The sequence below is a fragment of the Dunckerocampus dactyliophorus genome, chromosome 15 (genome assembly GCF_027744805.1).
Source record: "Dunckerocampus dactyliophorus isolate RoL2022-P2 chromosome 15, RoL_Ddac_1.1, whole genome shotgun sequence".
In the NCBI taxonomy this organism is placed as follows: domain Eukaryota; kingdom Metazoa; phylum Chordata; class Actinopteri; order Syngnathiformes; family Syngnathidae; genus Dunckerocampus; species Dunckerocampus dactyliophorus.
The window spans coordinates 3,868,568-3,893,065 of record NC_072833.1 but is presented as its reverse complement, the minus strand read 5'-3'; the positions used below and the strand labels follow the sequence as shown (position 1 = coordinate 3,893,065).

The 24,498-nt window shown below is 41.5% G+C and overlaps 1 protein-coding gene across 2 annotated transcripts in view; it reads left to right on the top strand.

The window, feature by feature from the left end:
• The first annotated feature begins 482 nt into the window (after window positions 1-482).
• mdfic (MyoD family inhibitor domain containing) overlaps window positions 483-24,498 on the top strand; it is a 127,684-nt gene continuing 103,668 nt past the window's right edge. For both annotated transcript variants that reach the window (XM_054753835.1, XM_054753834.1), the window contains exons 1-4: window positions 483-750; window positions 881-1,051; window positions 3,647-3,724; window positions 18,446-18,703. In XM_054753835.1, the coding sequence (XP_054609810.1) occupies window positions 955-1,051; window positions 3,647-3,724; window positions 18,446-18,703 (433 nt within the window). In that variant the 5' untranslated portion in view covers window positions 483-750; window positions 881-954. The remainder of the gene's footprint in view (window positions 751-880; window positions 1,052-3,646; window positions 3,725-18,445; window positions 18,704-24,498) is intronic.

Sequence of the window (24,498 nt, the reverse complement as noted above, 5' to 3'; positions counted from 1 at the left end):
GGACTTTTTGACATGAAGTTGTATTACATCCTTATCAGCAGTGTACTACAGCAACAGTGACTTAATTTCTGTCAGAAAATATGAATATGTTTTATTATTGTGGCTATTGTTAGCTAATTGAATTGCAATTTATTTGAAAGAACACTTACCTATCATCAAATATTAGAATTAAATATAATAAAAACAATGGACGTAAACAGAAAGTAGGAAGTAAACAGGAAGTAAAAAACTAGTTTAACTTTCGGGATGTTGTTAGGACACGCCCACCCACGAGGTAAATACACGTTTTGTAATTTTTTAAAAAGTACTTTATTTAAAAGTTCTTAAAAGTACAACATACATTTTTCATCATTGAAAGGATACCTGTTGTAAGTTTTCGTGGTAACGCTTATTTGCGTTGCCTTTTGAATGATATGACTAATATTTTTTGGGGGATATGCAGGAAATAGGGTTTATTTATTGTCCTCTCCAGCGTCAAGGGAAGCAACGGGCAGGAAAGAAGCTCTGAAGGCATCCGGAAATGATGAAAAGGTTCTCGGCTCTCCTCAGAAAGAAAAAAAACTGAAACTTTAGGACGTCAGGCACATCTGCGCGAAGTCAAACTTTGGACACTACAGCCAGCCACAGTCCCAAACTTTCCTTAAAAAGTTTATTATTACTCGTTATTTTCGCCTTCTTCCAGCAGGGAGAACGAGCCAGAAGATGGGAATACGTCAGATTTGAGGCGAAGGAGATGACATGTTTTGAAAGGTAAGTGGCGTCTATCTAAACAATATTTGGACTGTGGCGCTTTTTGCAGAAAAAAAAGCCAGAACCGGACATTTTTTCACTATTACTGCATCTCGGCTAGCTAACCACTGTGTTACTTTGTCTTTTCAAGGCTGATGAGGTGACTTTTTCACCCAGAAAGAGGAGCTTAAACAGCGGCGAGACCCACTTAAGACTGACGGTCTCATGTCCACGGAGATCGTCCATCCTCCGGTTGGGCCAGCGGGGCCAGTCAGGAGCCCACAGCCGGAGACGAGCCGCCTGCTGCTGGACATCACCCGAGGTAAGGATGGGGGAACGTGGAAGTAAAACAAAATACTTCAATTGATGTGTTTTCTTGATGAGATTCCCACCTTTAAGCCCTTTAAGACATACCAGTATGCTAGTTGGCGTTTGCTGTGATATGCAGCGATGTCCAGCCACTTTTATAGCTATTTTGTCTCAAAAATAAATTTATCTCCGAAAAATTGCTTTCATTTTAAACTTTCACTTGCTTTCGCTTGCACAATAACGAACACAGATTGATTTATTTAACGATTAGCCTATTATTGTCATACTGGGAAGTGTGTCTATCACCTTTAATGTAAAATGTTAAACTGGCAGCATCAATATTGGTAATGTTAATTGTTTTGAATATGCTTAACAAAGTTACATTGAAGAACATCACACTTACTTACACATTTACACTTTCACTATTAAACACGTCTGAAAAGGAGTAGGAAGAAGCACATCTTATTTAATCCTACGACATGTCTTAGACGGTGCTTGTCTGTTGCTGCATTGATGATTGTTGTAAAGGCATTTTGGGTCCAAAATATAGCACGGTGGTAAATAAGAAAGGCTTCAAAAGCCACTTAAGCAATTTGAGGCATATTGAAATGTGGCTTTCTTTCTTGTGCATGTTCTCATTGCCCTGAAAGTGAGCTGTAACACTGACATCATTCATCAAGAATGCATGTGGCCTGTCCGGTCTGGCGTGAGAGGAAACCGCAACTTGAAGTGCAACGCTCTAGTACAGTACCTTCACCTTTTTGTAGCTGCACGCTAATAAGATCAGTCATAGGATCCAGTATAGGAGCTCTGTCAATCAGGTGGCCTTCAGAAATATACTACTACTACATGACTACACATTTCAGCAGCCAATTTATAATTTTGTTTTAGGGACACTGCAATGAATGAATGAATGAATGAATTAAACTTGGATAAACTCTGGAGTAGTCGGTGTGCAGCTTGTATAGCAGTATACAGGTCGATGAACATGCAACCTCACAGTGAACATGTCCAAATTGTGTCCTTGGTGTGAATATTTACAGTAGTGTGAGCACCATTGTTATCTAGCTCTGCCTTCATCCTCTTGGATATTGAATTCACCAGAGCTACACAGGTTGTTCCTGGAATCCTCTTCCACTCCTCCATGAAGACATCACTGGTGGAGCTGGTGGATGCGAGACACCTTGTGCTCCTTTCTTCCTTTCTTTTGCTTGAGGATGTCCCACGGCTCTTCAGTTGGGTTCAGTTCACCTTCAGCTTCTCCAGCAAGGCACTTCTAATCTTGGAGGTGTGTTTGGGCTCATTGTCATGTTGGAAAACTGCCATGGAGCCCAGTTTTTGCTTTAGAATGTCACAGTATATGTTAGAATTCATGTCTCCCCTCAATCAACCGCGGCTCCGCAGTGCCAGCAGCACACATGCAGCCCCAGACCTTGATGTAACCTCACTATTTACCAAGTATAGTGCTGCTCTGTTGTGTTAGTTATTTAGACAATGATAGCTGTGTGTTGAGCCACTTTCAGTGGATAGTAAAGCTATACAAGTTGTGCACTGACTACTCTAAAGTATGTTCATTTCTATTGTATTGTCCCTTTTGTGAATTTCGGTAAGCGATGAGCCTTGGTCATGTTTTTTAAAGTCCAAAGAAACGCCTTAGTGACTATTATGAACACAAACCAGAGCCAATTATAGTTTTTAATTAACTTTCAACTCACAGATTATCACATGTAAAATAATCCAACCCCTCCTTTCACTCCTGACACCCTCCTTTTTCCCCCCATTTTTCTTCAAACAAGCAATGAACCATCCTATTTATACCAAGCATCATTATGGTGCTGTCAAAAAATAGCAAAGTAGGACAAAGTAAGCAATCAGTCGGACTGCTGGATTGCGAATGGATTTTTGCCGCCCCCCCCTCCCCTTCAAAGACTGGATTTTCCCTCCCGGGGGAGCGGGGATGTAGCGGGAGTAGGCCAATTGGTTTCTAACTGTGATCACTAAATACCGCGATGCATCACGCAGTAGCGCTGCACTAACGCCGCCGCCATACATCATCTCCCTCCTCTCTCCACCTCCATCCGTCACTGGAATATCTCCAGCTTTGCCAAACAAGCTGGTGAGCAGCAAACACGCTGGAAACAAAGTCGTGAAAAATCTGGCTTCACACCAAGCCAGTAAAGCCACAGAGGGGATTGTTTTTGTCTCCAGTCGTGCAAGATGAGAACTTAAAGGAGGAGACGAGTGAAGCTGTTGACGCTCAATGCATACTTTTTTCCACTCTTTAACGTGAATGCTGCTTTCATAGCAGGTAGCAAATAACATCCAGAGCTCTGGAAAGGCCTTCATCTGAACCACCTTGGCTGTCTTGTGTTGCTCATATGCTGTCAGCTGACCTAGCAGTAAACGTTTACATATGTTGTTGCAGGAGCAACAATGATTCATTTCAGTCTAGGGTTCTTTTGGTTTGTTGTTGCAGAAAAAACTTTCAATAAACATTTGTTACTTACATACAGCATGCCACTGACAATTGGCAATGCAACATATCCGAAAAGGAGCAGGAAGAAGCATAACTTATTTGTGACTGTAAATAAATGTTTGTTACCTATAGATGCCTCTGACGCAGATTCATCAGGACCATCTTCCCGACTGCCTGCGACCCAGGAAGATCACTGTGAGCCTGTAAGAAGTAAGTACTTGTAGCGATTCTAAAAGTAGAGGATCAAGGGATTGCTGTGATTTTGTGTGAATACCAACCAGTTTTGTAGTCTTTATATTAGCCCAGAGCAGCTATGAATCTGAGGAAAATGGCTTTATTTCTTAACATTGACTTGCATTCACTTGCACAACAACAAGCATCGTATTTATTGTGTGAGTGCTGAGAAGCTTGTTGTGCAATTTTTGTCCGCTAACCGCATTCAGGACATGTAGGCTATCTATCAGGACTTTTCTAAACATTCCCATATTTTCCATAATTCAAAATTTAATATTGAACATATTGTTGTCATACTGGGGTTATTTCCAGTATTCTATTGACCTCATTTAGGTGGAATATTAACCTGGTGGTATCGATTATAAGAGAATGGTAATAGTTCATTTGGAACACGCTTTCAAAAATTGAATTGAAGGACATACACTTGCACAGTTTAGCATGTCCGAAAAGGAGTTGGAAGAAGCAAAGCTTATGTAATCCTAACCCGTTTCTGCTAATTCATTTAATTTTTTGCTCAGAACAGCTCTTAAATGTATGAAAAGTGCTGTATTTTTTCAATGTTCACATATTTCTAGTACTGCGGTGACCTTATTTAGGCAGACTATTAAACTTGCTGCATCAATTATGAGAGAGTAGTAACTCTCAAATGACAGTTCAAATGACATTAAGGATGATCATGTGCTTACAGTTACGCCATTCAGCATCCCCTGAAAGGAGTAAGAAGAAACAAAGCTTATTTAATCCTCTTGCTTCTCTGTTAACGTTACATATGGACATCTCTGACACCAAAGCATCCACACCAGTCATGTGAAACAGGAGCATCGCTGCGAGCCTATACGGAGTACTGTCATTTCTGGTGTATAAGCCGCTACTTTTTTTTTATATGCTTTGAACCCTGCGGCTTGTACAATGATGCGGCTATTTTATGACTGAAAACTACATTTCCCATGATGCTTAGTGTGCAGCTTCAGGAAGTAGTGGGTTAGGGTTATATCACATTTGTGACAGGTAATATCACATTTTGAAGTCTTATGCAGCAATCTCTGACACATCTTAAGTAAGTTTGATCAAGTGTATAATTACTACAGCTTCTGTTTGGACTGCTCGGGCTGCCAACCGTCCACTATCACCAATGGGTTTGAAAAGGCTGGACGACGGCTTGATGAAGAGCATACCTTAAGCTAAAGCTAATTTGACTCAAGTGCAACAAGGAAAGCGAGAGAGAGACTGACAAAGTGTGTGACGAAGGAATTATGAGGTTGTTCAAATGTGACGCTGAAGAAGACAACTTTAGTGGTTTTAGTTCACACGAGGATGAGGAGGATGGCGATGACTGACTTTTCGACACTATTTAGGAAAAACAAAAGCAGTTATGTAATTCATGTAACGTCTTTCTGTGGATTAAACATCTCATGTTATGACGAGGACGGGTGCAGCCTATATACTGTATATACAAATCTTTTGTTTTTAAATTTACTGGGTGCGGCTTACATACCGATGTGCGCTACAGCTAATAGCTAAATTACGGTAAGAAGTCAAATGTAGTACAATCATGAGAAAAGCTCGCTGTGCTACTCCAGTAGACAAGAAGGTATTTAGCACTCTAAAGTTTTCTTCTAATGATTACATTTCTGTGATTTTTGGGAAGATTTGTGAAGGATTTCTTTAATGATGGCTTAATTCTGCCTTCTGGTGCCTGAGCAATGTGTAATTTAACAACAAAATAAGCTGTCAAGGATGGATGTTTTGACAGTTGCGCAGTGCGAGCTGACCAGGCTTGTGTTTTCCATCCAACTGAAATACTAGCTTCAGTGTTTCCAGTTGCAATAATACCAAGATGGCATCTCTGGCAAGCGAGCAGCCCACATGTTTCACATGCTTCACATCTCCATTGTCCTCTTACTTCCTATCCTGAGGGGAGGAAATCCTGCCACTGGGGTCATGCGTTTTTTTTATCGTCAAATCCTTACCTGGTTGTAGCCATTTTGGGTGAGAGTCAGCAAGGCTAATAGCAACTGATTGCTTCCATGACAGTGCATGCGCTATAATAAGATGCATGTTTTTGCATGTGACACAACTGTTCTTTTGTTTCAATCTTGTTAACTTTTCCAGGGTGCCTTTTTTTTTTTTAAAGTTAATCACTTGCCGGTGGTTTGCTTACCAAAGCAGCGAGGGAGTGATTTGCTTGTAAAAAAAAATAAAGGGGAAAAGAGGTCCTTCTAGCTTTGTCATGCTTATGGTTTTATTTGTCTCGGACTTGCTTATAAGGAACATCACATGTTTACACTTGCAATTCAACAGTAGGAAGAAGCGGAGCTTATGTCATCCTAATAAGTGAATAAAATATTAATAAAATATAGTATGCATGTGTTTGTGTGTAGGGTTTCCACTACATTGATTATTGATAGTTGATTGTGGCACCCCGCCACGACAAAATAAAAGCCGCCACACCTTTAAAAATGATTTTTTTTTTTTGAAGTAATCTATTTTATGATTGCAATTGATGCCCCCCTAACCGCATACTGACTGCTGGTAAAGTAAGAGAGAAGTCACTCAAACAGTATTTCACTTTTAAAACCTCCTGGCATCGTCTTCCTCATGTGGCTCCCAGCCAATCAGATCCGCTCTACGCGTGCTAATTGAGAGCCCCGTTCGGCTGCAGAAACAGGAAATCAATAAGAGATCATCTGGTTGGCTGCATCCTGCCCCCGAGCGCTCCCTTGCCTCGTCTGATTTAAAGCTTGTGTACAGGATACACAATGCACTACGCACTTCTCACAACATGAGGAAGTGGACTATATTGTTGCGCTGACAGCACATATCCTTTTTCAAGTCTTTTAAGAGGGCTCGCCATACAACAAGAGGATAAACATGTCACAAATAGAGTCTTTAGCTGAGAAATGCCAGTAGATTTCTTGTGGTTTAGTATTTATTAACAAGTATATTGTCCAACACAGCAGCAACAGAACCAGTGTTGTAATAGCTGTAAACTGTTCAGAAAGCATTAATAGCGCTGATGAGTTCATTGTCAACATTCATTGTAACACTCATGAGTTTTACACTGACAGCTGAGTAGAAACATTTTTAAGTGCATGCAGAGGTAGATGCAGCTTCTGGATGCTGACCACTCTTGTGGAGTTTCTAAAAAAAAAAAATACTGCATCAGGAGGTTGTCTACAGCTACAGCTGTTAGGGTCAATCAGAGCCCTATGAAATCTGGTTTATTTTTTTCCAAATTCTGTTTTTTCCGTTTTTACCTTTTACCCTTATTTTACTCAGCATAGTGTGTACCTTTGTGACAGTAAATAAAACAGCCCTCTTATTTTGAAGGCCGGAAATGTGTTGTGTGTATGTGTTGAGAATGTCTGTTGACGGTTAAGACGAGCTGGGAGCAAGAATAAACGTGCCTCTTGTCCTTATTTCACTCAGAACTTGCGCTACGTCTTCGGGCATCGTGAAACGCTCGTTTGCGTTAACAAGTGGTAAAACACAACATGGTATGAACACACTCATACAGCCTAAGTCGCACACAGACAGCCGCACTAGCATGCTCTGCTAAACGAAGCTAATTCGGCCAGCTTCTATTCATGCGCCGTAAGAGAGGAGTTTCAAAGTTTTTTAACCAACTTTTGCCGGTGTTTCAGGTCGCCGTTTTGACATGTTTAGTTTGGGAGGGGACCGGATAGTGTTTGTAATGAGATTCCACCACGATTGAGCGGTCCACCGGGGAAATGCTTCCCCACACAAACGTTCCTTCTCACGACGACAGGTTTTCATTCACAATATGTAATTTCCGCGAGAGTTCATGTGGTTAGCATGTTGGCCACACAGTCAGGAGACCAGGAAAATCAGGGTTCGAATCTCCGTTGGGCATTTCTGTGTGGATTTTGCATGTTCTCCCGTGCGTTAGGTTAATTGGCGACTCTAACTTGTCCGTAGGTATGAATGTGGGTCTGAATGGTTGTGTTTATGTGTGCCCTGCGATTGGCTACCGAGCAGTCCAGAGTGTACCCCGCCTCTCGCTCAAAGTCAGCTGGCGTGAGGATAAGTGACATAGAAGATGGATGGATTTCATTCTTAACAGTAGATTCTTGTTTTATTGTCCAATTACGCGATTCTGTCCATTGACGCAGAAATGACTAGTCACCAGTCAATGTTTTCTTACTGGCCATGAATTTGTGGTTATTTGCTTTTGTCCATAGACCCTAGTTTTTCAATACTGTAAGTCAAACTGTTTTTCACAGTTTTTCCCATTTGAAAGTTTTTACAAAAACTGACAGGCTTGGAAAGTCTGCCGCGGGGACTGCCAGCCGCTGCGGTTTTGTTCGACCACAAAAAAGTACAATTCCGCCTCTCTTGTGAGGCTGCCACCAGGGAACTCTTCCTCTGTGGCATCTCCATCCTGAAGGGAGGTTGGACATTCCTCAAGAGACGTGTCTGGGTTTTCCAGCAGCCAATATCTCCTACAAACAGGGCTCTGTGAAGGGTTTGAGGAGTTTAATGGTTAACATTATTCACTGGATTGTCATATACTTTTGAATGCTTTAATGCTATAGATGACCTTATGTTCTGCTTTTATCTGCCGTGACAAAGACCTGTCAAATAACACAAGGTTTAAAAGAAAGATGGGACTTTTTGATTGGACTTCAAGGTGAGCACCTGTGAGCATTGTGACCTCTGATAAGTGAGGTGAAATAGATGTTCTAATAGTTAAGTTGAAACTAAATCAGAGTTACCAAAGTGCTTACAGAGTTTTTAACCTCGTGTTTTTCCAGCTGGCGTTATTGTTGGTTGCTGCAAGATCCGTACCCTCATTGTCGTCGTCCTGAGCGGAAACAATGTGTCTAAAGTACAGAGCCATTAAAAACTCCAGCGTTATTTTCAAGTGATTACTTAGCAGTGGGTCACGGAATCCAAAACGGTATAAATAGGGTGAAATGCTAGCGCAGGGGTTGATTAAAATGGCCATTGTAATTCTACCTCTGTTGCAATTATTTTCTCATTGTCTTGCCGCAGATAGATTTAATGTGGGAAATTTCAAGTGCCTTAATTAGCATATTTTACCCCAAGTGTCCCAGCCTATTTAGTGTTGGATTATTATTTTTTTCAGTATTCAAAATACTTGAGCCAAATGATTAGTTATGCGCACCTCCGTTCTCAAGAAAGTATTGTGATTGTAGAGTTGGATTGTTAGTTAATTATGGCGGCAGAGAGTTCTCTTTACAAGTTGTCTTAAAGCCAATTGACCTTTTGTACGGAAATGTCACCTATGACGCACTTGTGTTATGTCGTGGTGAAGCTGTTGGGAGGTACACGCTTGTTGGCGGTATGTTGGATCATACTTTTTTTAAAAATTATTTTATACAGGTGGTCCTCGGTTTGTGGTTACAAAGAATTTTTTTAAAACCTAATTTTGGTCTGTAAAAACGAGATGTGCTGGAGCTACAGCAGAAGAATATGGTATGTGCGGCACACATGCAGCTCCACTAGCCTCAACACTGGACTGATGGGAGGATAAAGATGGTATTGTAAAGTCTGCCCGGATGTTGTAAGGATGACGAGGAGGTGGTCGATCAACAATCTTTGTATTGCCAAAAACAAAATAAGCTACTGTCGCAGCCAAAACAACATCAGCAACCACACCTGTCCTCTCTGCATCCACCCTAACACTGCACATAACAGCCAGGTTTCTACAGTATCCTTGAGCATATTAAAGGATCTGCTCCTATTGCAACAGTAATAACTAAGCAGTGTATTGTATCGTAGTTGTTCTTGTGTTTTGTGTACAGTGTTAATTTAGCAATGAGTTCTGACACTAAAATTCCACTAAAATTCGTTGTGTAAGTCTTTTGTACCACCTGTATAAAAAGTGATTAGAAATCATACAGTTTCTTGGTTTTTCCTCGCCTCTGTCACCAAAGTGCTCTTGTGTGGGGCTCAGTTGTTTTTTTAGGTTTTTGACCGTCTCCATGTGTGATGTGATTTGAGATCGCTTTTGTATTATAAATGAATAAATAAATGCTGTGAAACCACAGAAAAACATGTCCGCCATGTTTGTAGAGTGCATTCTGCGCCCTTTCCTCACAAGGAGGGCACTTTTTTTTATTGCACTTGTAAAACCAGATCAGTTTAGGTGAAGCACTAAAGTGAAACGTATTTAGCTCAGCTGTTTACTGCACGTTCATGTTTACAAACTATGCCACACAAGACGCCATCTTTTCTACAGCTTCTCACAGAGGGAGGGCAAGGGCGGGGGACACCAGCCGGTTTAAATGAGAGTGGCGCGGGGGGGATTACGTGGCCTCTAACAGGGTTTTGGCTCCAACATTAAGGTTAAAACCCTTTTCTATTACTGAGATCTTTGCCGCCGTTGCCCCCGCCAGCCCCTCAGCTCACAACTCCTTGGCCCCGTCGTGTTTGCAGGTTCAGTGCTTCGCTGCGAGGTCATTCTGTCAGGCCCTCCCCTGATCAGCGGAGGGTGACCAGGGACCAGGGGGATGGCTGCCGTCCAGACTCCGACTCAATCCCCTCCCCAACCTCCACCCACTCCTCCTGGTCCCTTTCTCTCCGGAGCTAAAAAATCGATACGGGCGTCTCCGCGTTTAAGAAGCCACTCAAGAGGCGGACGAGCACCTCCTCTGTCCCGAAGGCTGATTCTCTCAGCTTAGGGCTTTGATTGGCGTCCCCGAGATGTGAGGCGCTGACCCACAGCTGTCCCATTAGCAGAGGGTTAATGCTGAGATTGCCACTGAGCAAATAAAGGAACTCTGTGTGGGGCTATTTTGATAGACTGCCAATCCTCTCTGTGACCCGTATTCACATCTCTGATGTATTTGGGCTGTTAGGGGGCTTGGATGGGTTAGTGGGGAGGCCTATTGTGTCCAAGCGGTGCACACTTTTGCAGCGAAAACGGGTGAACTTCCTGTGGAACTTGTACAACGCGGGGATTTTGAAGCTGCTGGAATATTTGAGTCATCGCTGAAGCCCACAAAGCCCTCCCTTTTCTTCCTCTCGTTCACTCCTCTGTTTGGAGTGTAGGACGGTGGGGCGTGTTTTCAGGCCTTCTGTGAGTCATTTCGAGAAGTTACTGCAACTTTAGAGCCTCAATCCACTCCACAATCCACGCGTTCTTTAGAAACTCTCTCATCCTTAATCATCACTAGGGAGGCGAGTAAGAGTTCTTCAATTTTCGGCTACAGGAGGAGCATTTAATTTTAGCTCACTGCCAAATTCCACATAAGAGTGTCTGAACTTGGAGTGACAGGAGGGAGCGGGGCTTCACTGGGTGTGAATGACGCCGCCTTCTCAACATTATTCCCGTAAGAGGGGGCAAACATGCTAGTTTTATTGTTTCTTAAGTCACTTTCTCACAGCAAAGGCATTTGTTCACCTGTGCCTTTCACACCAGAACCCAACAAAGCAGGATATTTCCACAACTGTGTCCTTCCATTCTGTGTCGCTTTGGTTAACAGTAGATCCCCGCTTTTCGCCTCCAGCAAATGGCGAAAATCCATAAAAACATCTATTTTTAACACACTACCGCTTCAAACCCTCCTGCTTGACATTATTGCTCCCCTTTGATTTCAGTTCAATATTTACAATAAAAGTTAATGTTGGAATTTTTAGATTAGATTCAGATCAAGAGCCCTCCACTTCTCTCTTTAATGGCCATTGTTCACTCCTGACGGAAGCTAGCAAGTGAAATCCAGGTTTAAGCCCTAAATATTCTTCACACTCTTATGAAACATATTTAATGTATAAGTACTCACCGTTAATGATAGACAATATAAGATGATTGATGAACAGATGGAATCAGAGTCACGGTTCAGCCAGTCACAGCACCCTATGGTGCATTCAAGGGCCGCCGAACAACGCTTGACAAAAAAATCAGTGAAGCATAAAGACATAAACATGTACAAATTGTGCGCTTTTTTTTTAAAGTGGGACATAAATGCTGTACATTTCACCTGTATTATCATGTACAGTTGTCCCTCGCGACATCGTGGTTCGAACATCGCTCCCTCACTCTACCGCGTTAAAAAAAAAAAATAAAGTTAAAAAACATATTTAAGCAAATTGTAATTATTCTTAATTAAGCATTTTCAAGCATAAAATGGCTAAATGAACTGAAATACAAATACAACGTAGAAGACACATTGTAATTGTGAATGTAGTATTCTACATTGGCCACTAGGTGACAATGTTGCACTGGACTCATCACTAAGGTTCCCTAAGGAACACATTTACAGTGACATTCCTCGAGCAGGAGATTTATTTCCGTCTTAAATGGCTTATTTACTCCTATTATGTCTACTATATTGGGTAATACCAGTGTAATGCCATTTAAAGCAGCCAAATGGTGGAAGTACGCTATCCAGAAAAATACAAGGAGCTGCTAATGTGTGAGTCTGTTATCTTATTTATGTCTAATATGTCTTATTTTCTGCGATTATATTAACATTATATTGGGTAATGCGAATGTAAAGGTGACTGTGGCTGTTGTCTTGAGGGCTCCAGTAATATTAAAAACCATATATAGAACATCGTGAACAGGTTTTCTTTGCCATAACTATTAAAATAAAAATATTCACCGAAATTAATTTATCGCGATCAGGTCTGGAACCAATTAACCGCGATAAATGAAGGACGACTGTATTTGTAAATTATTATTATTACTGATGCAGAGAAACTGCCTATTTTACAGGAGAAAAGTAATTTTAAAAATTGTGTTTTTGACCCAAAATCTGTGAATTTGCTGGGCCTTGACTGCTGACTTGCGAATGTCCACAGAACAGGAATACGGGGGAAGACAAGGAAAAGTGTCGCTTTTGCATGCCGTATAAAAGGGGCTACAGAGAGCTTTGCTTTGTCATTTTAAGGTCTGAAGCAGCTACGGTAAAATGTAATTAAGCAGAACAACACCCCCTGCCCCCGTCTCAGTCAGCAGCAACATTCGAAAATGAGCAAATCCCAGATGCCCTGCTTCTCCCTTTTGTTGGTTGGGGGTATCAGAAATAACACGATGCTTTCTTCCATAAAAAGGGACAACAAAATGAAAACCTTTCCGGGTTTAAATGAGATGCAAGCTCATACACACATACAGCTCATCAAGGCTGTGCCGTTGTCGTTGACGAGCAGGTAATTCAGCCATCATCATCATCATCATCATCATCCTCTCAGTGCTTTCATTAGCATCATCATTATTTCATCTCAGACAAATTACGAACACTGTTTGTTGAACTGACAAGGCCTGTTCTTGTTTTTGACTCCGTATTAGGAGTGCTAGGATGCTAATATTGTGTAAGCACTTAAATACGCTCTGCTTCTTCCTACTCCTACTTCTTCCTACTAATTGTGCAAGTGTAACCATGTGATGTACTTTTTTATGTTCAAAATAAACGAAACCGTTAGAATTTCCCAGCCTGCGCATCCTTGCATATATGAAAGGAAGTCCTTGTCCTCAAGTTTGGAAGGTCAGATGGTAAACACAGCTTTGATACGCCAAAGGAACATTTCAATCAGAGGCGTTTTGTAATAACATTCGTTGTACTATATATTCCTCTCGCATAATTCCCCTGGTTTTGCGTCTATAAATACGGACGGGGGGGAGATGTATAATTTTTAATGAGAAAATATATCCCTTTGGATTGAAAGGCGGACTCCTATTTGTTAGGAGGAGAGATGATACCTCGGGCTGTTTTGGCGATGGTGCCAGGGAGGACTCTGGCTAGGTCATTGCACATTTGACAAATTAGCATTTCAATCATGCAGGTACACGCGCAGCCGAGCGGAAAATATACACGCTTTCCTAATGTGCTGCACAAAAGATAAACAAAACACCAGCATTAGCATTTCCGAGCTACCTGCTGTGTGGAACTTCCATTCAAAAGTCTTTGCATTGTGTAATCACGGCTATTAGGAGGTGAATACCTGTTTATTTGGTTGACATGATGTGACATTTGAATAACTGTATGCTCTCCATGATGGGCGTTCTAATAAGTCTTGGCAAACACTTCATCCCTGTGTCTCGGGGGCATTAATATTAAAAATGGTTGTTATTCACCAGCCGCCCGCAAATGAGTATCTTCACGTTGACCCTTTGCAACCTCTTTGTTAGATTGTCCTTGCCTATTTCGGAACCCGTGTTTGTACAGCTGTGTTCCAGGCCACATGCATGCGTATTCCCTGTGTCTTCTGGGTGCAATTTCCAGCTTTCTCCTGTAGGACATATTTTGGACAAAAACTGAGGTGTTTATACGCTCACTTTTACATACAGAGAGATCCGTGCACCCGCCGCCAGCCGCCCCCGCCCTCCCGGCGCTTGGTCCCTGTGTGGCCCTGCTGCTGAAGACTCGGTGACAAATGGCAATTATATTTGTGTGTTCTTCATGAATCCATCAAACACTGGCCTTTTAAAAATGCTCCCCAGATATTCCAGCCTGTCAGCTAGTGGTAGCGGCGACCAAATTGGGATGCTGCTGCTGCTTAGGCAGTCAAGAAGCACTCACACCCCCCCGCCACCCGGCTCTAGTTTCCCCCTGTGATGTGTGTGACAGCGTGTGTAGGGGAATACCATGTTTTATTCAACTACAAATGTACACTCTCAACAGTTGTTGATGCGCTAGAAATAGGGCGGTTACAAGTCCAATTTGAGGCGTATTTGTATGTGTGTGTGTGTGTGTGTGTGTGTGTGTGTGTCTGCGCACGCACGTGTGTGTGTGTGTGTGTGTGTGTGTGTGTGTGTGCTTTTTAATGCATCCTGTCAGCTTTGGTGCATTCAGTTATCTCTGCCATGGTGTAGCAAGAGGACAACTTTTAAAGATGCTCATCCAATTTTGATGCATGTTTTCTGCAGTTTTGCACCAGTCCCTCCATGTTGCTCTTAAATATTATACAGCTTTTTGGACACAGACACCATTAACTCCTTTTAAGGAGGTTTTCTTTGCTTGTTTTTATGCAACATACTTAGAATTGTGGTTGATCATTGGCCAGAATATGTAATTTTATCCCAATAAATGGTCCAAACTTCACATAAATAGATGCAAATAGCTGCAACTCCTATCTCTGCAATAAACAAAAACATATAAAAAAAACATATACTTATCACATCTCATCCCATTTGAGCCCATTTTCTATATTTATGCAGCACCACAGGCTCTAATATCAATCCAAATCTGAAACATTGAAACTGCATAAGGCAGTTGTTCTTTTGGAGGTGTGGGGGGGTTTATGTTTCAGAATGTCACAGTACATGTTTGAATTAATGTTTACCCTCAGTGAACCACAGCTCCCCAGTGTCGGCTGCCCCAGACCATGACACTCCCACCACCAATTGCCAGTGGTGAGAGAAAGTCAGTGTTTAATCCCAAGTCTCAAATAAAGATGTGCAGGTCATGCAAAAAAAAAAAAAAGTTGAGTCAAGTCCCAAGTCATAGGCTTGAAATTTTCAAGTCCTTACAAGTCATAAGCACTGTTAAGTGTTTACGAAATAAAACACAATGATCTCGTAATTTGCAAATGCAAATGAAACTAACCTCAGTAGCATGTTGACACATCCCCGTGTTAATCACTGCCACTCTCCAGCAGTCTGGAGACACCCTTGTTGTTTGTTCTTACACCCGATTGGACGTTAATAGATGCATTCAATGAGGCAGATTCTGTGGGAATATATGTTTTCTTGCTGGAAATGACATAACGGTCACGCTATGTGAGTACTTTGAATGAGGACACATTTTACTCTACACACTCACTGAAAATCTCAAGTATTTTGAAGTCATCAGACTAAATTCCGAGTCAGATCATTCATGTCAAAGTACAAGTCGCGTTGTCTTTGATGATATTGTCAAGTTGAGTCCAAAGTCATCAAAATTGTGACTTGAGTCATGATTCAAGTCCACACGTCTGCCAATTACTAATTTATCTTGGTACTGACTTGTGTTGCCAGCTATGTCGACAATAATGGCTGTGTGTTGACTCATTTTCAGTGGATAGTGAACCTATACTGCTCGACAAGCTGTACACTGACTACTCTACAGTATTTCTATTCATTTCTATAATATTGTTCCTTGGAAAGTTATACGATAAAAGGGGTGTAGTCGCTTGTGAGATTCCAGATGATGCGGATTCCATTTCCAGCTGCTTCCACACTTTAAAGTTTTACCTAACTTACTGAGCTTAGCACACTTCCAGCACACTCATTATTTTTTCATTTGTCGAACGGCGACTGCGCACGTCCATCATTGCCATCCTTGACAGTATCATCATTAGCGTGATCAATGGTTGTGCATATTATATGATGCATTGTGTCCATTCATCTTTTCTTCATCGGGGTTAAAAATAAAGTCGGGAACCTGCCGCGACGCTCTCTTTTATGGCTTCTGCGGTTCTTCGGGAAGGACATTAGTTTCGGCGGTCCCCTTTAACAACTATTTCTACTTTGGGTAAATTGAAACTTTGACTTCCTGGACAGGCAAGATAATTATATCTGCCAGTGTGCTTTGGCGTCTTTGCGAATGAGCGTGTTTATGTGCGTGTGGCGAGCCGCAATGGGAGAAAAACCACTCTGCTGGTATGCTTTATTCCATTGAGGATCCTCTAGAACAGGGGTTCTCAATGTACTGCAATGGCGGCTTTAAATGGCTTTACATTTGTATTACCCTATATAGTAGACATAATAAGAGTAAATAAGTCATTTAAGACAAAAATAACACTCCTGCTCATGTGTGGCACAGTAAATGTGTTCCCTAGGGGACATCAGTGGCGGGCGGACAGATGTGTGGCGGAGAGAAAGTGACATCAGAGGTTCAAAGTTGAGTTTTAGCTTGTTTTGCCTGTTGTGAGATAATTTAAACCATGCGATAAATGCCAACTTAAAAAAAAAAGAAGTTAAATGTCATTTTTTTTTACTTTGGAGACCCAACCCACATGTTGAGAAATTCTCCTCTAGAAGTGGTGTGCTGAGTGAGGCTGTGTTCACACTTGTATTTGTGTGATGGGGGCCAAAGAAGTTGTCTCTAAAGTAAGGATTTACGTCAAATATTTCAAACCAAAATGCTGTCTGCTAGACCGAATACATGGGTTGTTTTTAAGTTCTATTAACCGGCTTAGATTTCACAAAAAGCTTATGAAATATACTTTTAAAGAGCGTAGTGGGAGAGAGCAGAGTAACATCACTTGCAACGCATTTTGTCTTGCGTATTTTTGTCTTTTGTGCATGCTTTTTGCAGTCCAAGCAGACCAAGAACCATCTCTCACGTGGTCTCGGTTCACTTGTTCGGTGCACACCCATGTTGGGGGGGATTCAGCGCGGCCTAAGAATCAATCATCTCTGAGTGTGTTGATGAGCAAGGGTTGCCGAGCGTAATGAGTGATGGAAAGAGACTGCAGCTGTGAAACCACAACAGCTGTAACCTCTTGTTAATACTTCACTCTCTCCACCCTCCATATTGTCATGGACAGCCTTTGTGTCTCGGAAAAGAAGCAGAAAAATCCATCAACTACCTCGTAAATCACTGTGTGCAAAGTTCTTCATTGTATGGAAGCCCAATCCGTATATTACTTATTTTTTATGTCTGAATAAGTTATCAACAACTTTTCTATTCTTTTCTTTCCCTGTTGGAAAATGCGGACAGGAAGTGAACTGCTTAGGCTCGGATTAAATAAGCTCTGCTTCTTCCTACTCCTTTTTGGACATGATGAATTGCGCAAGCAGGAATATGTGTAACTGAGCATGTTTGAATTAAAGTAGCCATTGTTGTATTTGTTCATGAAAGGAATAAGGAACAGCCTAAGTGTGTTTAATTGCTGTGTTTTCCATTCACGTCCGGCTTCTCTCTGTGTGATGTGTTGTTAAATTTACATTCCCACACTCGCTCCTGTTTAAGTCTAATTGTTGCATGGAAATAAGCTCTCAACCACTTTTTCTTACTTTGGACGCTACTCTCTTCAGGGTTGCTCCATAAAGCAGCTCAATTAGGAGGAGTTGTGAACAACTGGAGGTAAAGAAAGTGTAGACTGGGGGTGCGGGGGGTTACATGCACTCTGATGTGCAGGGGTGGAGGTAACCCAGGAGGAACTCCCAGTAGAGCTGAATGTGCAGATGCTCCTCACGGCGAGATCTTTTGCTCACTCTCATCCTTTCTTAGCAGTTTGAGCTTCACTGAGGCCACCTGAGCGTTAAAGTAAAGGAGATCATTACGGTTGCAGCTATTTTGTGTCTCTGTCTTTTTATCCCCACCCCTCCACGTATTAATCTCACGTTCCCTCGTCTTCACTCGGCTGCCTACAGCAGCGGCTTTTGTGATCCCGTCTCCGCGTCGCTCTGCCTCTTCCTGTCATCCTAGCTCCGAAATGTTTGCCATGTGATCAATATCGCAAGGTTTGCCGAGAACCAACAGATGAAGTTAGTTTCACCCGACAGAGTGCTGACAAAGTTATGCTCACGTTCACCGCTGTCGCAGTAAAAGGGAACTTTCTTTTCACCTAGGAAACTAACTCAAGAGCCAAAGTAGATTTGTCTTGGTGTTTAATATGCATATGCAAAAAACACGTGTTTTGTTGCTTCTGCAATAGATGATTAGCTTCTAATATAGAACATAGCATCACTGTTGTTGCCATGGTTATCCCCAGCGTCTACTTGGCTGCTACTTTCAATTATACATGATTTCAGTGATGGATGTCTTTTATATTTATTTTCAGCTCAACCTCACACCGATAAAAGCCAAAATGGCACACCCGGTGACCTCACTGCCATCCACCCGGGTGTCAGCAAATGCACGTGTGCCAACCCCGGGAGAACGACATCAGCATCAGCAGCACCGACAACCAAGCAACCGTCCACGCCGGTTTCTCAAAGGATGCAGCGAAAGTTGAGGTCCAGCCTGTCTGTGGACAGCAACAGCAGCCGACCCAGCAAGGGGAGCTCCATGGGATCGCAGAAACCGCCTTTCCCAGAAGGTCAGTGGTTAAACTGGTAGGATACAAATATAGAACTAAAACCTACTAACCACTAACAGCTTCCTGCATCTTGCATTTTACTAATACTATTAGTATAGTGTTAGTAGTATAGCACTATAATCAGTTCATTCCATTCCAACACGGAACACGTTTTTTACTGTTCAGATAAAGCCAACAACTTATAGATCCCCATTCTATATCTATATCTATATCTATATCTATATATCTATATATCTATATATCTATATCTATATATCTATATATATATCTATCTATATATATCTATCTATCTATCTATCTATCTATCTATCTATCTATATATATATATATATATATATATATATATATATATATATATATATATATATATATATATATATATATATGGATCATGGAGGTTCTGAGTAGAGCTTCAGAATGAAAAAATAAGAAATGAGAGTGTGACAGACTTTTTTTTTGAGTAAGCAATTTATTGCAAACAAGCATTATAGTGAAATAGTCTCTTCCACATCCGATCAAAACTTTAAGACCACAGCCTTTTAAAGTCCAAATCTTGGCAAAAATGTGGATTCACTGTCATTTTCTGTCAGGTGTTCACCCTGTCATGATCTCTTGGTGGCAAAGGCAAAAAAGCTTTCTCTCCTTGAATGCTGTCGGATTGTTGAGCTGCACAAGCAAGGCGTCTCGCAGCGCGCCTTTGCTGCTGAGTTTGGACGCAGTAAGACATTCATTTTTCAAAGCTCTTGAGGGTTACGGAACAAGAAGTTGACATTGAAACAACATTGAAAGGTGGAAGAAAGTTGTTGTACAGTCATGGAAAAAACGATTAGACCGCCCTTGTTTCTTCAGTTTATTGATCCATTTTAATGCCTGGTACAACTAAAGGTACATTTGTTTGGACAAATATAATGATGATAACAAATATAGCTCCTAAGAGTTTAATTTAAGAGCTGATATCTAGCAACTTCCATGATTTTCTTGATAATAACCAAAATCACTTAAGTTCTTACATGAATAGCTCTAGCATTGTACTGCCAAAAAATGTAACTCTTATGAGCTATTTTTGTTGTCATTGTTATTTCTGTCCCAACAAAAGTACCTTTAATTGTATCAGGCATTAAAATGAAAAATAAACTGCAGAAACAAGGGTGGTCTAATCATCTTTTCCATGACTGTATGTGTTCCACAGTGTTTACATGTGCAGAAGCGACAAGCGACGGGAGAGAAAGTAAAGCCGATCGATTGTGAGGTCTGATTTTTTTCGAGGAGGCATTTTTGTGATGCAAATGTGTTACGCATATTGTTTTGAGAAGCCAAATTCTTTACTTAAGTGGTCCCATCAACTAACCGGAACTACGTTCCTCATCACAGAAATCCTTAATGGGGGGTAAGTCACGGCTAATGCACTACGCTGCTGATGTCAACTTCATGTAAAAAAAAATCCCTTTAATGTCATGTATTGTATTATTATTGTATACAAACTTTAATGATCACAGTTATACTGTCAATAGTACCATTATACAAAGAAATACAATATGAAATGGGAAAGTAAAAATAGCAAGCCAGCAGGATTTTATGGAAAAAATTAAAAACATTCTGATTAAGGTATTGATAATACATGTGTACCCCATCTCACCTTTTAATGGCGGCATGCATGACCGCTCTGCTTGCACTCCTATGGTGTTTTTGCTTCGGGGCGCCCTCATCGGGGAGGCCGACGCTTTGTCACGTGTGGGGCCGAGGTGAGTGTAGTAATGACTGGTCCTGTTCCCGTCTGTGGAGATAGGTGTGACCGCCTAACGAGGGCAGAGAGTGCGGGGTGCCCATTAAAAGTCGTGACCAGCCTTCCTCGGGGCCCCTCACACCTCTCTGGACCCTCCCGCCCTGCATCCCGCCACGCCAGACCGCCTGGGCCCTCATTAATAAGGCGCACACTGCAGCCTTCATCTGCATCTCACATGCGTTTATGAAGCATCAGTACACACATCCATCTTGAGATTGCTGATTTCTAACAGGCAGATTGAGTTGTGTGTTTACATGAAGGAGAAAAGTAGGCGGCCTGATCTTTATTTGATGATTTGCCACACTTGAATTATGCATCAGGTGGAGTACAACTTGTGCATCTTTCAGAGATGTTGGACACATGTCGTAATTGGCAAAGCGGGTGAGAAAAGGTGGGGGAGTGAAATAAATATAAAAACGGCAGCAGCTCAACAAGTCTTCCTTAGTGGGGCTTTTGTGTTGACGGCTTTCTAGATGCCAGCTCTTGGCGTCAATATGCTTGAGTATTTATTTCCCCGCGGAAGAAAAAAAGAAAAGCCAAGCTGTTGTGTTTGAGTGTTTACACGGATTAACATAATCTGTTTGCCTGTGAAATTAGCCTCCTAAACAGGCCTGCTCAACACAAGACAATATAAAAGGCGTGAGCTACAAGCAGCTAGCTCCAGGGATTCCCTGTGTTCTTTGGCAAACGTGATAACACATCGGGGATTTCCAAGGGGTTCTTCCTGGGTGCCGCTTTTGTTCCGGTTGGGTCCTGACATGGTGCTTTTGCTTAATTGTGTGTGTAATCAACAAAGGTCCTCAAGCTGTGTTAGTTGTTTACAGCCAGGTGGCGAATGCTGAAAAAATGTGCTGTCAGCTCTATTGACTCTGCTGACTGACTTTAGTGCAGGATTCTCCAAGAAAGCTGCAGACCTGCCAACATGTATGCATTTTTCATACACGCCGCACTTTTTGACCCGTGAATATGCTTGAGTATGCTCTGTTTCCTTGTACAGTCTGCGTGTCGCATGACGCGCACCTCGAGCTGCGGTGACGCTGACCAATAAGGCATAGATCGGTCGGCTTGTCGTACATTATTGTCTGTTTACGACTCGTTGAGAGGGCGGACGACTGACTGTTGTCATGCATCGATTCATTCCAAATAACACTCCCCTACTCTAACTCATTCAATAACAAAGACATATTTATACGTTTTTGGTTTTTGGTTGGTTTTTCTTCCTTTTCTTGTTGGAAACTGATATTTTCCTAAACATACCTATGTTCTACTGCTGATTACTAAAGAACGGAAAAAGGTAGAAACATTTTTTTTTTTCTGATGAAAGACGAGAGTCTAATCTTTCTTTTGGTAAGTGTTATGTTTATATAGTCATAGAACACAGTATTCTGTGTGCCTTGAAAAATCAGTCAAGATCGTCTAAAATGGCCGGTACTGAAGGGGTTATCTTTTGAAAAATGGCTGGGATTGAATGAGTTAATTACCGTCGTTCACTCTCTACCAAAGAAGCTAACAAACTAAATAGTCGGCGAGAGTTGACATTGCGTCACATGCTCAACCCTGACAAGGTGTTGTAAAAGCAGGGGTGTCCAAAGTACGGGCAGCCTGTGGCTCATTTTTTTCGTCCCTCAGCACATTGTAGAATAAAATTATTTTAAAAATCCCCTGCAAAAATGAAAAAAATAGAGCAAAAAGCATAATGTGACAAGAAAAAGCTGAAATGTTGATATTAGTAAGTAATAACACAAATTTTTGTCTTTTTAAATATTTATCATATTTTTTTTAGGCTTTTTACAAAATCTAAAAAAATATATAAAAGTGCCGCGTGGGGGTATTACATGTATTACATGTATATAATATTATTAGGGCTGTCAAATGATTAAACATTTTAATCAAATTAATCACAGTTTTCAAATTAATTAATCATGGTTAGTCGCCATTTGCAACTATAGTATGGAGCGGGGCGGGGCGGGGCGGGGCGCCCCTCCGGTACAATTGTAGGTGAAACAGTGATCTTGTTTTCTACCATAAACCTTCTGGATGTCTCAGACTATTTCCTCCAAGGTGCTTTTGTCCCTCCATTTGCAAATCCCGGACTCTCTTGCAACCGGCTGACATGAAACAGGAGCTTTGTTTATCTGTCCAGTGGTTGCTTTCACTGTGGTGTCCAGTCCTCATGTGTATGACCGCATCCGCCCTCACTGCAGCTCTTGTAAGATCCAGACTAATGGCTGCTCTTCAATTATACATCCAAGTGAATAGCTGAGGCTTAATGCTTGTGTTGTGTTTTTTATTTATCATCTTTACAGCTTTAGATTTTGAACCCTCGCATGGCTCGTGGCTCTGCCCTCTGGGTCCTTCAAAGTTTGTTAGGCTGAGCTTTGAGGGTTTTTTTAAGGGTCCAAAGAGCTCTGCTAGGCACCTCGCGGCACTGCGGTTGTCTGTCCATATGTTTAATAGTAAAGGAGCTCCATCCCGGCGTCAGATCAGCATAATAAGATGCATTAAAAGTTGAGTACACACACGCTTATATCACAGTAAGCCCTGGTCAGCTCTGCACCCCCTCTGAGCATAAAAATAAGGTTTGTGGGAGGAAAAAAAAAAGACTTTGATTAATCAAACATGAGCATCCAGCGGTCTTCAGCTTGCCTTCCCGTGCCGGCCGTCCTCCATACTCTCCTGCTTTCCCCTTTGCCTCTAACCCAATCAGTAACAGCCCACTCTGACAGCTTGAGATGGGCTGATGAAAGTTATGCAAATGTTGCCTGTTTGTAATGCTATTTTTTTCCACATCATGTCTTTTTTACACTCCCATGCAGTGGACTTTGGTTCAAAAGTACACTACGTACAAGGTGCATTCATGATTCTTGTTTGTGGAATTAAATAGGCACAGTTATTTTGATATTGATTACAACATGTTGTTGATCCTGTGTAATTTTGATCTAAGGTTTATATCAAAGTATTTACAGTATGTGGTGTACTCTGTGGTACTACTTCATTTTGCCTCAGACGTGAGGCAACGGGCTGGCAAAGTTAACAAAGAAAGCAGGCAGGACCATTTTGAACTAAAGCATGATGGTGGGGCCCTTTGATTTCCACGATAATGGAATTGTGAAATTTGTCAATTAAAAAGGGAATCTACTGTTAAACGTGGAGTCTTGTGGATATTGACATAATGTGAATGAAATGGAGAAGGAACATTTGTGTGGAGAAGTATTTCCTTGGCGGACCGCTCAACCGTGGCAGAACCTCAGCACAAACACTAGCCCACTCCTCCTGAACTGTCGAAACGGCGACCTGAAACATCTGCAAAAGTTGGCGGAACAAGGACGAGAGGCACGGTTATTCTGGCTCCCAGCCCGTCTTAACCGTCACAGACATTCTCAACACGCACAACACACTTCCGGCCATCAAAATAAGAGCGCTGTTCACCACATACTGTCTAATAGTGTAAACAAAATAAGGGTGTTATAAAAAAAATAGCTTACATTAAGAACTAAATTGGAATTGCATCGGTGACTATGTCTTCCTCAACTACAAGCACAGGCATTACAGTCTGAGGATTTTGTAGCAACGTGTGCAGAGGCTAACATCTCACTAGAAAAGTTAGCCAAGCTACATCTGTTATTGAACTACTGGGCAGAATTGGACAATGATGTATTGCATCAATAAATGTAAGGATTTCTGCATTTAATTAACAGACATTTGGTTTACAGTCAAATAAGTACACACTCTATGCTGGTAAAATAAGTGTAAAAGGTAAAAAAAAAAAAAAATGGAATTAAAAAAATTTAAACGTGAAAGATGGAATTTGAAAAAAATAAAACATAATTTGGTGATAAAATGAAAGAGATTTCATAGGGCCCAGGGATAGGAGGATATAATGGAGGCTGTTGACCAACATCATTAGTAAGAGAGTTTGGTTCCCAAGGCCACCAAGCTGCATTTACATCCTAGGACTAAGCATGTTTATGCTTCCAATAAGAATAAGGTAGATGAACTTTTTTTTTGTCAC